We start from the raw sequence: 17,612 nt of genomic DNA on the forward strand, positions 1-17,612 counted from the left end.
CAGGAAGGGGGCCAACACTTTTTCACACCACTGTATGTAAATGTTATTATACTCTGTTCAGAAACACATTCGTTTTATTCACATCATCAATGTCCATTAATAACTTAAGCACATCCCCCTCTGCAGCTGTGACAAGATCACAGTGGAAAACCAAAAACCACAGACCCTGTCAGCTTAAGACTAGACACTAGTACTGAGCACTATTATAAGATTTGAATGGTACCTGTAGTGTCTACCAACAGAATTTTAACAATACATTGAGACTCCTCCATATAGAGAACTGTGATCTTGCAGTATTTTTTATCATAACTGGAATCTCAAGGTTTGTTTGAGGTTGTTTGGCAATGTGACTCGTTGTTTTTGAGGTTGGCCACCTAAACTGAAATGTCAAATGCGCAACTGTGTGTGAACCATAAAAACAAACAGCAGCCTGGCTGCCGCATCGAGAGAGTGTGTTAAAATAGTGGTTTCTAAATGGCTGAGGAGCAGATGCAACAAACACATTACCTTACTTCCTCATCTGCTCTGCCATTGTCGACTTCTGCGTTGCTGTTCAGAGGGTAAGTGTCTTGCTTCATTGTCTCATTAGGCTGTTCATTTTGAATACTAATTTTAACATTTTAAATGCACTGTATTGTAAAAGATAGTTGAAATGTCTTGCTTTCATCTGATTTTCTGAAAAGAACCACCATACATGTACACATGCAGTAGTTTGTGGCTTGTTTGCCACTTTCAAAAGAGCTACAAAGAGATACATAAAGTACTCCAAGTTAAACTTTAAAGGAGTGCAAAGAGGATTTATAAAATACATTTACTTATACATTGACTTTTTATTGGTCTGTTTCTACAGTACACTATAATAAAACTGTTACCTACTCAAACTCCAACCTTATGTAGCTGTTTACAGTAAGATTACATTAGTTAATGCATTAACACATGAACTAACTGAGCAATACATTTGTTATAGCCTATTTAAACTGTTAACTTTAAGTAATAAATATATAACGGTTCATTGTTGGTGTATGTTAGCTCAGGTCAGTTACATAATATTAACAGAAACAACTTTGATTTCATTAATATTAGTAAATGTTGACATGAACATTAACAAATGGTTTATAAATATTTTTCATTGTTAGTTCATGCTATCTGATAAAGGTAACCAATGTTAAAAAATGGAACCTTACTGTATACACAATTCCGTCGATATTTACTCACCCTCGTGTCGTTCCAACCATGTAAAACTTTTTTTTCTTCATTTTTCTGTGGAACAAACATATTTTAAGTGTTTTTGTCTTCATACGGTGGAACTCAATGGAAACTAACATTCTTTGGTTAACAACATTCTTTAAAATATCGTTTGTTAGTTATGTTCCACAGAAAGAAAGTTCTACGGGTTTGGAATGACACGAGGGTGAGTAAAAGATTAGATTTCTAAACTTTTTTGAATAATTACTTATGAATAATACGGAGTTAAATCGCTGAAAATGATCTTTGTGAGTAAAATCAATGTAAACAAACATGCTGTTATAATGATTCAAACATTCTTTAAAGTGTAGTAGTGAGTTTAACTAAGACTAAAACAAAGCAGATACCTTTTGCATCTATTCAATGACTTTCTCACATTTTTCTTCCAGTATGTTTTCTCACTAGGAACCATGGCGATGAACACCACAGTCGACAATATCACCAGCCCCGCAGTGACAACCAACCCAACTTCAGAAGCCCCCTCGGACCAGGCACACCTCACCGAGCCCTTCAGAGTCGCCCTGATCATAATTTACACTGCAGTCCTTCTGGTTGGCATCACAGGCTTAACCGTCATGATCAGCTTGTTAAAAACCAACATTCGCTCGTTAACCACCATCGCCTTCCTGAACTTGATGGTCGCACACTTTCTTTTCCTGCTCACTGTGCCGTTCAGAATCTACTACTACGTGTCCCAAACGTGGCAGCTGGGTCAGGGATTCTGTAAACTGGTCAGTGCCATGGTGCATATCCACATATACATGGTGTTTACCATCTACTCCATCCTACTCACGATTCGTTTCCTGCATTTTTACAAGAAAACGCAGCGGACTGAGTTCTACAGGAGGCTGCATGGGCTGGGCGCGAGCGCTTTGGTGTGGTTCATCCTGTTAATCATCATACTACCCGTCGTGCTGAAACAATACGGACAGAAAACCATAAGCCTACCAGAAAACCAGTGCTTCAAATTTGGAGATGAAATCCATAACTATGTCTACGCCCTGAACATGGTTCTATCCATCTTTATTATCACGGTGTCGTGTCTTCAGACCTGCATCCAGGTGATCATCTTACGCTCGATGATCCTCAAGTACGGCCCCGCCAGCCGCTCCCAGCAGGAGTTTTGGGTCCAAATAAAAAACCTCAGCTTTGTCCTCATCATGCTCACCTGCCTGGTACCATACCACCTTTTTAGGCTACAATACCTGAACAACATTGATGGCCTTCATCAGATAAATGAAGTGTTTCTGGCCATCACTGGGCTTACGTGTTTCGACATGCTGACGTTCACTGGGAAGAACATATATAAAGTGTGCTGGACCGGATAAATAAAGCGGATAAATACTGAACATAGACACCATTTTCCGCATCACTACCCATAAATCAGGGTCTGCAGATGGAAACTGGAAACTGTTTTAACAGAAAACGAGTGTTCTAATTATAAGGTGAAGGTAATGAGCATCAGCCTTAGCAAAATGTAGCCTATATATACCATGTTAGCCGTTTTGTGGCAAAATACCACAGAAATTACTGCAAATATTAAGTGTGGTAGCTGTGATTCTGAAAGCTTTTTACATTGTTTGAATGCTCTTGAAAAAAAAAAACAGGCCTGTGTTTTGTTTTGTTTTTGATCATGTAAATTCCAGTAGGCCTACCATGATAAATACATGGTAGCCTATACATTAAAGTAACAGTGTTACTACAGTAGGCTATCATTCGATAGTTATGTGTTTATAATGGCTGTAGTGATAATGGTTATCATGGTATTCAAGTCTTTTGGATGATTTTAAATTACGTTTGTTCTGATATGCTTTTGTGGAGATAGAAAAGCAAAATACATGTTAAGGTTTAATTTTACAGCGAACCTGACAGCTATTATATTTACACATATAACTGAACGAACTTGACTGCAGCTCAGTGAAAATAAGGCCTACCTTCTCAGAACTTTGGTTAATCTTTTGGCAAGGGTATCTCAAATTTATGAATAAACGTTCTTCCAATAATAGAATGTTCATTCAATGTTGTGCTCTCAAAGCGTCAGCACAAAATATAGCCTACATCGGGGTTCTTTTCCTCTAATGTTTTTGAAACGTTATAACGTTACTTATTATTAGGCTACACGTTTCAGAACGTTTAGGGAACTTTCAAAAGTAGGCCTAATCCAGAACGTTCCCATAATGATAAAATGGAACGTTCACTTTTTTTTTTCTCTAGTGTTCACATAATGAAGAAGAAAAAAAGTTATTTTAAACGTTAAAAATGCAGGTTTTTAACATTATGGGAAGTTGCGTTCTTATAATAAGTTCTTACATATTTTATGAGCTGGGATGCGGTGGCAGTCTTATTTTAGAGGGGATTTTAACTGGATAAACATCTATGTAGTACAAAATGAGTCATGATGAAAACATTTTTTTTAGTTCTCTATTACAGTATATCTCTAGGTTTTTCAAATTATTTAGCCTATAACTCGTGATAGAGCGTCAGTTAGTTTCATATTTGGGGACGATTTTAGACTCATGCAAAAATGAAACCACTCGATTGTTTAAATGTGTTTGTTTTAAATATGGTTTTATGTTCAGTTATGTGATAAAACAATGGCCAACCGATGTTCGACCTCTTATTGAGAGAGAGGAAAATAGAGATTTGGCGCCCTCTTCTGATAAAATTGAAGAACGTCAAAGACCGGATTTGAAGTAGCCTAGTTGAAAGGTAAAACAACATTTCTGTAACTAGGAGTTGTGCCATCAGGGTTCAACCAGTGTTTATAAGTAGGCTTTTTACTTGTTTTCTGAAAAGACAAAAATATCGGTTTCATATTTATGATATTATAAATTCAGATGTGTTCCTTCTTGTCTTTAGGCTTCGTTTGTCTGCGTTCTTTACGGCGTGAACCCACGCACAGGCAAAACGATCCATGTGTTGTGCTTTATTGGGGCTAGTTACTGTTTAACATCTCCACCCAACTTTCAGTTTGTTTAGTAAATCGATCTAATGAGGCTCCCCCAACACCACCAAAAGTAGGCTATTGTCCAACGTGAGGCTTTTGACGTTAAACACGTCATTTGCTCTCTATATCAGCCTAAATATCATATTTATTAGCATAACATTTTGACACATGTTCGTTTGGGTTTTGGTGGATTAATGCAAATCGTTGTTGGACGTGGAGAAGGTAAGACCAGATAGTTTTACGTTGCGGTCATTGAATTGTGGGCAAGTTAAAGAAAGAAGAAAAAAATCCGTTAAAACGTTTGTTCCTACCTTTTACGTAGTCTTTAAACAAGTCCTTATGCGACTAAATTTTGACGGTAAAAAAAAAAAGTATCGCTCGTGCAGTTGTGACGTCAGCATTCCCTAAATTAGGTTAGTCTCTAGTCGTGTTTTATTATAATTTTTCGTATTGACAAATAGAAATGTATAGGTGTTCCATATAAAAGAAATCGTACAGGATTTTCGTGTTTTCTGAAATTTTATGTTGTGAAAACAAATAAGCAGTGCTTATTATTCTATTTCATATTTTATATCCAATATTGCTGAAAAAATGTTTTAAAATATTTATTTTGTATTTTACATAGTCATAATTATATTTGCTTTGCTAATTTAATACTTTAAAAGGTCGCCTTCTACATTAATTATGTGCCTTAATATCATTTAGGTCAGATCGTAATTATTTCAGTTGCCTGTAGCCTATAGAAGTGACATTAAAGGGCTCTTTTATACAAAACTGAATGTACTGCCTTGATACTGTGAGTTTTTCACAGTCCTGGAGTGATATTTTACTTCCAAGCAATTCTAGTTTGACCTTGAATTTATTTAACTGTTGAAGTGGTATGACAGATCAACTAGTAATGTGGAGAGTATTTTGCAATATGATTTTATGTACAGTATTCATCTCTCTGCATCGGAGCTGATAGTGAGGTGTAATGCAATCTATTGAAAATAGATGGCCTCACCAAGCTCTTATCATGTGAACATTTTTGCACTTCCTCATTTAAAACATTGTTTGTTAGAGTGAAGTTAAAATGTAACTTGTGTGATGTGTATCTCTGTACATAGTATCCCTGTGCATACCGAATCTAACCTCAAGTACTTCAAAAATGTTTTATTATTATTTTAATATTTTGTCGTCTTTCTGTTTTTGTTGTGACCTACTTGTACAGCAATGTTGCTATTTTGTTTGACTTTCTATAGTTGATTAAATTGCACCACAAGGCAATTTAATGTACAGAAAAACCCAGTAGCCTGCTTGTAAAACCACCGTTCTAACTCTTAAAGAAGCCAAATAGCAAAGTATTTTATTAAAGTTGAATGTTTAAAAAAAAAAAAAATAATAATTATAGGCCAGAGATGAATTTTTTTTCAACATTTGTTTTGTTTCCTTTATGCGTTTGCACATGCGTTGTACAGGCCTGATGATGCTGCAATGTGTTTATTTTTTTATAATAATAATAATAATAATAATTATTATTATTTTTAAAACTCTTAAAAGGATAGTTTACCCTCATGTCATTCCAAATCTGTATGCATTTGTTTATTCTGCGGAACACAAAATGCATGGACAAAAAAACATCACTTGATCAATTTTTCAAAAATCTCTTCTTCTGTGTTCCACAGAAAAAAAAGGAATATACACAAAAAATCGGTGAAAGATTTACTTTGAAACAATGATCACTAAGAAATTGCTAGTAAATTTCACAATTAATTAAAAAGAAATGGCAAGCGACACATTGACAAGACATTTTTTTTTTTTTGGTTTTATTTACATCTTTGAAAAAAACATTTTATAGCGTAAGTTTAGAAAGAATGAGAATAATGTGAATAAATAACAGAAATTTCATTTTTGGGTGAACTATCTCTTTAAGAAGAATGGCTCATCAATGACTCAGATTCAAAATATTACATTCAAATAATTCTTCAGTGTCTCAATCTAATTTATATAAAAGTTAACATGCAAAACAGAATTTGTGTCAGATGAATGTAAATGATGTCTATGATTAGATCATTGCAACAGAATCCAGGAAATGCTAATATACCTCATTTTTAAATATTCTTTTAAATATATCTCAAGCTTTGAGAACTCCACTGATTTAACAGGAGTTGAGATCTCCCCTTCATTTTGAAGTCTTTGTTTACAAATGGAAGCTCAGTGGTGCTGCAGTCTTTGCCAGTTTTTGGTTTTGGGACGGTGCATTACTTTGTAAGAGTGTTATTTTGCCTGAGAATAGGACTTGTTGGTTGTGCTGCACCAATAAAACCTTCATGTTCCTTTCTGGAACAAATGGGGAATACTGTTATCTCTTCATCCTTCTAAGTATAGGATAAGGTGAGAAGATAAGTTCTGTTCAAGGAGGTGAGGAGTCTTGGCCAAGGCTCCTCCTTTGTCTTAGAAGACGACAAATCAGCATTCTGAAGAGATGGTCAACCTAAGGCTACCCTCATTTCTCTCTTCAAGAGACACTGTCCCGGGACGACTTTAAGTAGAGATAGCCAGGCAGGGATGAAGTTTTCACCATCTCCTCTTCCTAAATCCTTGTTGGACATGGATGTAGCCAATTACTGCGAGGGCCTGGACCCAACCTATAGCACATTGGGCTTTGAGAACGCAGAAGTGCTTTATTGTGGTGGTGAGTGCTGTGCAATTTGTCCAAAATATGTGTTTTTTAAAGTACTTTCGAAGTTGCCGATGCGGTTGATGCCGCTTGGACTAGTAAACAAATGATCATTATGTTTAAAGTTTGTGTTTGTTATAGTGTTGTTATTAAAATGTTAATTAAAGTCATGTCAGTTCACAGATTCTATAACTGATGTGGGTGTAAATTTGGCTTAGTATGACTGACTCAAACGTGTCTGGAGGGGACCGACGCCATGTCATGGCTGGTTTAATAGCTGTCTGGAATGATTCGTCCCAGCAGAATCATTTACCTCAACCTAAAGGAGATAATTGTTAGCTAACTATTTTGAAAGTCTTTTCATTCAGTTTAAAATTCAACAGAGGTTTCGCTCAAATCCTGAGAAAAGAGTTCTGAGTCTCAGGATTAGAGACTGGGATCTCCATGGGTTCATAAGTTGGGAAAATAGGACAAAATGGGGTACGTTTAGGTGTAAAGTCAATATATTTTGTACTGCTGCAAAGTTAATTCAAAGCAATACAAGAGCAACAGTGAACTCAGATATTTTGAGGCGTGAAATAATGTTTGTCCAATGATGTTATTTTGTATTTTATACAAAAAAATGAATGTAAAGGGACAGTCACACTGGGGCATTGTGGGAAATTTGTTGCTCAAAGGTACATTTTGGATAGGGCAACTCTTTTAGACTCCTTAGGTTACTAGCACGATTACGTCACCACAATCTGATGTGATTTATCCACTTTGGTTCTCCATTAACCTAATGCTAAAATTGCTGAAGAGATTGCCCAGTTATCTTTACAGTTCTTTACAGTGCATTGAAACACAGAGATAGAGAAAGGCCATAAAATAACTGGAATACAAACTATTTAAAGGCAAACACACAATCTCTGGCATGCAGATGGACAGCTAGACAAAAGTTCTTTGGCTGAACTTAATTCAGTTGGATTTTCTTAAAATAATCAGTAAACTTTACCCAAATATCTTATATAATGGAAATGTATTGGAGTAAACCCAATAAAATTAGATCTGTCATACTGACTAGACTGAATCTGCTGCAGTTAAATGCTGACTAGCAGTTGCACTAAAAAAAGTGAACCTAAAAATGTGCTTTGCATGGTAACATCAACAATAATTAATTCCAAAATATATCATAAACATTATTTTACACCACACATCAGCCCAAATGCATTAGGCTACTTACGTTTTTTGTACTCAAACCATCCATGCTGGGAACTGGATAAAAAAAAAAAAAAAAGATAAATGCAAATGGATAAAATTAAATATTTTACAAATTTAAATGGATTGCACACAGTGATGTATAGCAACAAGCATTTTGTTGCATTAGCTAATTTTAATCAAGTATGTTAGTAAGTATTAATCAACTGTGCAATAAGCAAAATTCACGTTTTGAGTTGATGTTTGCATGCAAATACATTTAATATAGTGTAGGAAAGCATTTGGATGGATTGGCTGTTGTATTCAGCTAATTTGTATATAAATCTTGGCATTCTTCTGCTTTCTTTATTGTGCTGGGGTTGTGCACCCAAAAAGGACATCATTTACTCACCCTCATATTATTCCAAAATGTATGAATTTCTTTCATCTGCGAAACACATGAGAAGATATTTTGAGAAATGTCTCAGATGTTTGTTTCTCCATATTGTCAATGGTAACCAAAACTCTTTGGCTACCAATATTTTTCCAAATATCTGCAGAATTTTCATTTTTGGGTGAACTACTTCTTAATTAAGCCCATAAAGCTGTGAATGTATTGAAATTGTTTGCCAACTGATTCAAGTTCTGTATCACCTTACTCTGAAACTAAATACTTCCAAACACGCTCTGCAAATGTACGAAAGCCAACAAGATGAATTGGCTCTCTGCGACCACATGTGCCCTTTGCGCTCAAATTATGTTTTATTCTGAAATGAGAAGGAATCACTTTGGGAATATACTGAATCAGAAGAGATTGCTTTCAACCCACATTAACATTTATCCACGAGATGTCAATCTCCATTGAATATCTATCTATGCGATAAAACAGAGGCTAATCCTAATTAAGTCTGTCCTACAACAGCAGGAGGCTCCAATCAGTCTCAGCGCATAAAAGGCTAAAGTCCCCTGCTGCATTTCTTTTGTTGAAATGTTATGATTTTGGATGCACAAAGGAATGATTGATTTTTCATCCTTGTCTGTATGAACAGAAGGGTGCCACTCTCTGTTGCATTAGAAGGTCTTTTAGGATGAGCATCCTTTGTTCACTTATGCAGAACTCTTCCTCATTCTCCTCGTTAGCTGTTATGATTGAGCGACCGAGTAAAAAGGCCGAGATTTGATAGACGCATCGTCCTGTAGCTTTACGAGATTCACTAGGCCTCTTTGGTTGTTAGCTAACTTGGATTAGCATAGCATCTAGAAGCTTAGCAGCAGTAGATTCCCACTATTTAATGTTCTGGATGTACAATGGACATGATTCGCTGTTTTAAATAATCTAAAGCCTTTTATGAATGAGCTACCCAAGTGAATCATCAAGCCCTCACTTGACTGAACTGTTGTTGCTACTCAAACCAAAGTGTTCAGGTGGCAGCCAGTTACATTATGTGTGATGATTTCAGTTTTGACTGTCCATGTTGTTTTTCACAGAAAACATGCCGACAGAGCCCAACATCAGTCAAGGAGAAAATGGCGTGATCTCCAACTGCTCAATCTGTGGCGATAAAGCCACAGGTAAACATTATGGCGCCTCCAGCTGTGATGGCTGCAAAGGATTCTTCCGCCGGAGCATCAGGAAGAGTCATGTGTACTCCTGCAGGTACATCGCACTCATCCAACCGAGATGTTTTTGTAATGAAAATCATTTTTATGTGGTGAAAAATGTGTTCAGTGTTTATTGTAGTATTATTTATGTACTATTATGGTATTTATTAGTAGTTTGAATGTTTTTATTTTTTATTTCCTGTTTTCATTTTCATTTGAGTTTAGTTTTAGTATTAGTTTTTAAAAAGATTTATATTTTAATTTATGTACTTTATTAGTTTATTTGAAGAGTTTGGTTCCAAAACGCTATAAATCCATTTTGATTAATTTGAGTAAAAATGTGTTTTCTTTACCAAGAAAGTGGCAAGATGAAAACCACTATTTTCTGTTTCAAACTTTCACATAGCATATTTAGGTTATAATAACATAAAAAAATGTAAATCCAGATTTTGATTTTCAAAGATTTATTATAAAATGTTATTTTTTCCCAAAATGCAATAAATCCATGACACGGTTTTTTTTTTTTCCCCAAAATGCAATAAATCCATAAATGACATTTCCCTTACATTCAACTTCCAAAAGTGCATACATCTTTGTCATGTTACATTCATTTAGTTGACTAGTGCTATATGCTGTATTATCAAAAACATTAATGGCATAAATAAAACTGACAAGCTACGCAATATCTTGTTCATAATCGAATGCGACTCATCTGCGATTATGAACGCGATATAGCAGTGATCTACGGCTCTGTGTATTAAATGCCACTCCATCTGAAAGCACGTGATGGAGATTTACTATTAATCACAGAACCGGCTTTACTGACGAGATGCGCATGACAATCACATGTGATTTATCGTGCAGCCCTAAGTTTGTTTGTTGATCACAAAGTACAAAATACCTGAGAAAAACTAGGATGCCGGGTGTATTCAAAGCGCCGCCATTACTGTCTAGAATGCGTGGAATGGTGCGCTGTGATTGGTTGAGCGGATATATCGCATTCAGCAGAGAAGGGAGACTGGCGTTTGTTGCGGTTTGGAAAGATATGGAGAAAACATGACAGAATAACACAGCGGATACCACATTTTGCGCAAAATTAAAAAATGACTTTTCAATACCTACCAGATACAATACTGATTTTGGCAGGAATATCGCATTTTGGAACCAAACTCTTCATTTGTTATTCAGTTTTAGTCATTTTAGTGCATAAAACTTATTTCACTTTTTGTTTTGTTTTGTTTTTTGTGTAATATTTTAATTTAATCTTTATTACAGTTAAAAATATTTTTCAATAGTTTTAGTTTTAGTTAACTATAACAACGCTATAGGATGGGAATCAAGAGCTGTTTTTTTTTATTTAAGAACATTTTTTTCAAACATAAGTATACATTAAGCATGAGTCTGATTCATAATTGAGTGCCTTTTATGACCCAATTCTTTTTGATGAATCATTCAGTATGACTCAGGAATCAGTCTTGAACTTGTGAGTTATCAGTTTCACGGTTGAGTGCCTCAGTTTCTTTAATGAATCAGTCAAAAATACTAATGAATCAGTCTCAAACTTGTGAGTTATCAGTTTGAATTAGTCTACTGAATCACTATTTGACCAATTCGCTGGACCATAAGCCACTACTTCTGCCATGTCCATATAAAAATCAACAGAAACTGAATCAATAAAGAATCAATTAAGCAACTGGATTTGTTTAGTGAAATTAAAATCATAACCAGATACATTATAAACCAGATAAAGTTTTATTCTTAAGAGATAGTCTTTATTTATTTATTTTTGTACTTTTGGGCAGGTTTAATCGTCAATGCGTTGTTGATAAAGACAAAAGGAACCAGTGTCGTTTCTGCAGACTTCACAAATGCTTTCGAGCTGGAATGAAGAAAGAAGGTAAACATTTTATATGTATACTTTTTCCCCACAGATACTCCCTTTTCCCACAGTTTCGAACAGATAGCTTATGGAGTAACAAGGAAGAGGGAACTCGAGAGAGTAAAATGGATGATGCCATAAATCTTGCCCTGATTACACAAGGATGTTTAGTTTATTGGCTGTATAACCTTGGCTTAGACTTTTATGATGGGTGATCATATGCTCTCCACCTCACTTTCCGTGCATACACGTTGTTCAGGACTGCGGTCAGTTAAAGTTTTACCTCTAGCTTAGGCAGGGTTTTGCACGCCAGTCATGTATTATTTTTAATTTGCTCACCATTGTTTCCTATTCCTTCTGAAAATCCAGCCTTAGATGGTTTATTGGTCTTAGCTGGTTTAAGATGGTTTACCTTGGTGATGCAGCTGGTGTTTATTAGATTGAAAACCAGGCTAGGAGACTGGTTAAGACCAACAAACAATCTTAGGCTGGTTTAAGCTCTTTGTTCAGTAGGCATCTTCTCAAGTTTGAACCAATGTCAAAAGTCTAGATATGAGAAAAATGACACATCAGCAATTTAATTTCGAAAAAGTTACAAAAGTTCAATTTTCATAAAGAAAAGTCTTGAAAAAATACTAAAAAATAAAAACTGTATTGTATAAAAATATTTAAAAATAATGTGAAATACCCAGTAACATGTCCAGTAGGAAATATTTATGGCTTGTAAAATTTCCCAATGTGTTCCTCATTGGAAGGTGTGGCAAAAAGGTCATTTTAGTCTGTGTTTTACGTTTAATGATGTTAAAATACATCACAATGAATTTGGCAATGTCTTGGCAATGTGTGAGATTTTCTGTAAATAAGCTTGAGAAACACACCCATCATCTTGGCTAATCAGTAATATTTCTTAATTGTTATTAGCTCTCTAATCAGCAAAATTGTTTGTGCTTGTTTTCAGCTGTGCAAAATGAACGGGACCGTATCAGCTCGAGGAGGACCATACAAGACTCACATGACCTGCCGCCAATCACGGCCCTGGCTCATGCTGAAGCTCTCTCGCAGCAGGTAAACTGTCCTATCAAGGTTAATCGAAACACTCTCTCTCTCTCACACACACACACACACACACAAAAAGAAAGAGAAAGAATATCTGTAGAGAAGGGCAGAGATACGGAAAATAAAAACATGCATATAGTTACGGTATCTGCGGCAGTAACATTTATTGCTTTTGAGCAATAAATTATTGCTGTGATTGTCAATTAAAGCAAAGGTGTCGCTGAAGCTATCTCGCAGCAGGTAAACTGTCCTATCAAGGTTAATCGAAACACTCTCTCTCTCTCACACACACACACACACAAAAAGAAAGAGAAAGAATATCTGTAGAGAAGGGCAGAGATACGGAAAATAAAAACATGCATATAGTTACGGTATCTGCGGCAGTAACATTTATTGCTTTTGAGCAATAAATTATTGCTGTGATTGTCAATTAAAGCAAAGGTGTATGGTTTTAATGCATTATGCTAGCGATAAATAGTCACCAAAGACAAAAATTAACCAACAGGGCTGATTAAAGAAGGAAGAGAGGTTTCATTACAGTAACTCTGATGAAGTTCTGCTCAGTAGTCATTAATGACAAAGAGAGATAAATAACAACTGAGCGCTGCTTTCTTTAAGCATCAGTCTGTGTCATCAACATTTCTAATTATCTGCATGAGTACCTGCGTAAATTTACTCTGAGAGCGAGGTAACAGCCTGTGCAAAAGCATTTTTAGAGGACATGGTAAATTCGGTTCTTCTCTCGTTTGTCTCCCAGCAGATCAACGCCGCCAGCCCAATGGGCCCTGCTGATGTTTCAGAGAAAAAATCAGCCACTATCAGTGACGTCTGTGAATCTATGAAGCAACAGCTGCTTGTTCTGGTAGAGTGGGCTAAATACATCCCAGCCTTCGGCGAATTGCCACTTGATGACCAGGTAATGGCCGTTGGAAAGCAACACTGGCTGTGCTAATTGGGGAGGCCCTTGGGTTAAATTGCAGGGCCGTTCAGTGAAACTCAATATTTGCTATTCACATGGCTGACTCAGTTTAGCCTCCATTTAGCAGGCTGTCTGTGTTGCTCTAAATTTCAGATTTTTCCCTTGCATTTATTGTTATTGAACATGCAAAACCTTCCAATATTTAAAAAAATGACCTTAAAGAATGAAAAAAATATCCTTTACTCCATGTCTGTTAGCTTTGAGGTCTTTTACTATATAGAGAATGCTAGTGTATTACTTAAAAAGTTGGCATCGTTTTTTTTATGCATTTAAAATTTGCAGTATTTTTCTTCCGGGTCAAAATTAATTACTCATTTTGCATTATACTGAATTTTTATTTTAATTTTAATTTATGGACACATGCATTCAACTAGTAAGCAGGGCACCTGCTGGTAGAGACTGTAACTACACCATGTTTCTACTTTTTCTAATTCCATTTAAAATGTTCTGAGAATATAATATTCAATTATTAACACTGAAGACTGGAGTAAAGGCTGCTGAAAATTCAGCTTTGCCTTCACAGGAATAAATTAAATTTTTTAAATATATTAAAATATTGTTTTTAATTTTAATAACATTTACAATATTACATGAATGCTTTTGCTGTATTTTTGATCAAATAAATGCATTTTTATTTATAAATTAATACGTTTAGTTTTTTAAATTAATACATTTATTTATTTATTTATTTTTATATTTCACTGTAGTATAGCAGATATTCATTTTAACTGTGGTTTACAGAAACATGTTAAACCAGGCCTAATTTTACTTCCAGGTTAGTTTATTACGAGCTCATGCCGGAGAGCATCTTCTGCTTGGTGTGGCTAAAAGGTCAATGCCATACAAAGATCTCTTGCTTCTAGGTAACTTCTAATAGTTATTTTCACCTTTTAACATAATTATACTGTAAATAGACAGATTTCCATTTTCCATGCAGGAAATGGCTGCGTTGTCCATCGAAACTGCCCTGAGCCAGAAATAGGTCGCGTATCTAACCGAGTCTTGGATGAACTGGTTCTATCCTTCCAGGACATCCAAATTGACGACAATGAATACGCAGCTCTAAAGGCCATTGTGTTCTTCGACCCTGGTATAATGAATGAAACAGAGCATTCATTTCACACCCAGTATCAATCCTGAAACAGAGCCATACATGTCACTATCTCTGTTTTTTAACATCTAGATGCCAAAAGCTTAAGAGATCCTTCTAAGATCAAGGCGATGCGCTATCAGGTTCAAATGAGTCTGGAAGACTACATTAATGACCGGCAGTATGACTCGCGTGGGCGATTCGGGGAGCTTTTGCTGCTTCTTCCTACTCTGCAAAGCATCACCTGGCAGATGATTGAGCAGCTACAGTTTATCAAGCTTTTCGGTCTTGCCAAGATAGATAACCTGCTGCAGGAGATGCTTCTTGGGGGTGAGTATGAGGTGAAGCATTGAATCGCAGGGGCTCTTGGAGCGGGAAAATGCTTCATGATCATTTTTTTTAAACTAGGTGAAAGCAAGTACTTTATTCTGAAGCAAGTCTGCTTAAACTTTTTCTTATAATACTGTGTATTATACTGCAAAATGATGTAAAATGATGAGGCAAAATAATGCATTTGCTACCATATTTGACTAGGGTAGGCCTATTAGTCTTGACTTGTGCTTGCTAAGGCTAACATCATTATTATCTATCTCAATCTAATCAACAATTAGTGGATAGAACCAAGTGTTGACAGATTTTTGTAGGCCAAGCCAAAAGTTTGCATCACCTTGGTTCCCTAAACAAAAACCAATTGGATTTTACCACTGGCTTTTGGATTGTACAGAAAAATTATCTCTGTGACTAACAAAATTTGAGGATTTTTACACATTTGATCCACATTTTGATCCTCACGAAAATCTTCACAAATGAACACAGCTGAATTTTGAAGCCTAAATATAATCGGCAGAAGTAAAAAGCTAAACTCAGCCTATAAACTACACAATTAAGCTTCCGACATCTCTTTCAGTCTTTATTTAGAAAACATTTTCCATGAAGTTTTGAGTTAGAATAGTTTGCAAGAGTAATGGTGTAACGACGTTTTAACCTCTGTAGTCCTTTTTCCAGAAAAGTAAAATATGTCTTTTATGTTGTTGAACAAAATGTGAAAATACCGTGAGCTTGCGTTAACCTTATTTCAGGCATTTAACCAGAAAGCCATTCAAAAAACCCATTGACTTCAGGACAGTGGAACCGAAAGTGCTAAAATGCTAATTTCCGTGTTTTGACCTGCAAAAATACCTGCATTCTATTTACATTACATTGAGACTTGAAATCTGGAAGCAGCATAGACCTTTTTTTCTTTTCTTTTTTTTTTTTTACTTTTGGACAAGTAAACAGGCACAGATGAATTAGGTGAGCATGAAATTTCCCAACCAAATCTGACCTAACTGCTCAAAATATAAATCATTATTGTAGCATAATTTTTTGTATATTTTTAACTTTTTTTTTTTAGATATCGGAATTGTGTGTAGGCAAATGCCACATTACCACCTCTGTGATTTAGTTATTAATTTATTTTTGCAGGTCTAACCACGGAGCAACCTCATTTACATCACAATGGTCACTCTCAGATTCCAATAATGGGACAGACCATAGTCATTAGCTCCATCCCAGGACCTGCACACTCACAGCAGATGGGTAAGACATAGCCTTTTATTTATCTGTCCCTAAATAAAGTAAGTGGTTTAAATACCAGACATCAGACATTGGTGAGAAATAAAAAGGAATCAGTGAAGTGGTTTAGGTTTAGTTTTACTTTATGATAATAACCCTGATTTGAATCATTTGCTTATTATATTTTAAGCTTCACAAAGTGCATTTTATAGTTTTTTATAGGTTTATATAGCTTTTGCTACATTTTTTTAACGTTTCTGTTTCTTCAGCATCCCCAGATACCCCCATTCCATCTCCCACTTCTGTACAGAACCAGGAGGCCTACAAGCCCCCCGGTAGCCCGGCTCTCCTGCTCCCGCCACAGCCCATGCCAAACAGACCCTCTCCCGAGCCTCCCCTTTGAGTCTCCTCTCTGCCACAGGCCCTGTGTGTTTGTACAGTATACGTGTAAACTGTGTGAGTTACGCCCTTCCCCACATCCAGCACGACATATTTATCTGAAAGAGAACTTTACAAAAAAATTCCAAATGTATTGTCTAAGTGGATCACCACTAATTGAAAAAAGTATTTCATTCAAAAAAATTTTCTCCTTGTATCAGCCTACCGCTGGTAACCTAGTAAATGTAGACAATATTAGTTTTTAATAACAAATTATTGCCAGTTACAAGAGACTTATCAACATTTTTTGTATTAATAAAAAGTCAAGATTTAATTTATTAACAAAATTATACTATGCAAAGAAATGTAATTTTTTTGCTTGAAAATGTGCCCTTAAACACAATAAATGCTCTTAGTGCCTGAGGTTTTTATGTTGTGTTGTATATTTAATAACTATTTATGACTTAAGCATTTTTATATACTGCAAGATAAATGTAAGTCATGCTATAAAAGTGCTACATTTATGAAGGTATTAACAGTTTTATTCAGAGTTTTATTGAGCAGAACAAGAGACTTCAACAGGGTAGATCCAGCAATTAGTATGATTTTGTGAAATAAAAAAATAAAAGTACAATATTAAAATAATAAATGAAAAAAAGAATGAAATAAAGCTAAAGTTAAGAAGCTAATGCTTAGCTGAAAGTTCATTGTCACTGACATTACATTTTAATTCAAGAGTGCATTTATTGGATCGGAAATACAGTAAAAACAATAATACTGTAAAATATTATTACTTGTTCTGCAATATTAACACTTGTGCTGCTTAATATTTGTTGTGGAAACTGATACTTTTGTTTTTCTTTTTTCTTACTTTTCTATAATTCTTTGATGAATAGAAAGATCAAAAGAACAACATTTAGTTGAAATAGAAATCTTTTGAAAGTGTATAAATGTTTTTATTTTAGTTTACAGATAAATCAAGGTTGCCCTGGCAAATGTTGCATAAAAGCATCTGCTAAATGGCTACTTAGTAAAATCAGAATGTTG

The 17,612-nt window shown here is 35.4% G+C and overlaps 2 protein-coding genes across 8 annotated transcripts; both read left to right on the top strand.

Annotated features, from left to right (window-relative positions):
• The first annotated feature begins 500 nt into the window (after positions 1–500).
• Positions 501–3,392, top strand: LOC107666617 (probable G-protein coupled receptor 141). Of its 2 annotated transcripts, none has more exons than XM_016458028.1 (2): positions 501–560; positions 1,635–3,392. In XM_016458028.1, exon 2 carries the CDS (start codon positions 1,656–1,658, stop codon positions 2,571–2,573), a length of 918 nt encoding a protein of 305 aa, XP_016313514.1. In that variant the 5' UTR covers positions 501–560; positions 1,635–1,655; the 3' UTR covers positions 2,574–3,392. The 2 variants fall into 2 exon arrangements, with proteins under 2 accessions (XP_016313514.1, XP_016313515.1); XM_016458029.1 differs by lacking the exon at positions 501–560 and adding an exon at positions 1,383–1,411.
• A 772-nt stretch (positions 3,393–4,164) lies between these two features.
• On the top strand, positions 4,165–16,846 carry hnf4g (hepatocyte nuclear factor 4, gamma). 6 transcript variants are annotated; one of them, XM_016458021.1, is made up of 10 exons: positions 4,165–4,414; positions 9,516–9,684; positions 11,432–11,526; positions 12,467–12,573; positions 13,322–13,480; positions 14,319–14,406; positions 14,481–14,633; positions 14,727–14,963; positions 16,098–16,211; positions 16,457–16,846. In XM_016458021.1, the coding sequence occupies exons 1-10, from the start codon at positions 4,387–4,389 to the stop codon at positions 16,588–16,590; spliced, it is 1,284 nt and encodes a 427-aa protein (XP_016313507.1). In that variant the 5' UTR covers positions 4,165–4,386; the 3' UTR covers positions 16,591–16,846. The 6 variants fall into 6 exon arrangements, with proteins under 6 accessions (XP_016313507.1, XP_016313508.1, XP_016313509.1 ...); XM_016458022.1 differs by having other exon boundaries at positions 13,325–13,480; XM_016458023.1 differs by having other exon boundaries at positions 4,165–4,279.
• The last annotated feature ends 766 nt before the right edge of the window (positions 16,847–17,612 follow it).

Source organism: Sinocyclocheilus anshuiensis, unplaced genomic scaffold (genome assembly GCF_001515605.1).
Source record: "Sinocyclocheilus anshuiensis isolate Anshui unplaced genomic scaffold, SAMN03320099.WGS_v1.1 scaffold1100, whole genome shotgun sequence".
In the NCBI taxonomy this organism is placed as follows: Eukaryota; Metazoa; Chordata; class Actinopteri; order Cypriniformes; family Cyprinidae; genus Sinocyclocheilus; species Sinocyclocheilus anshuiensis.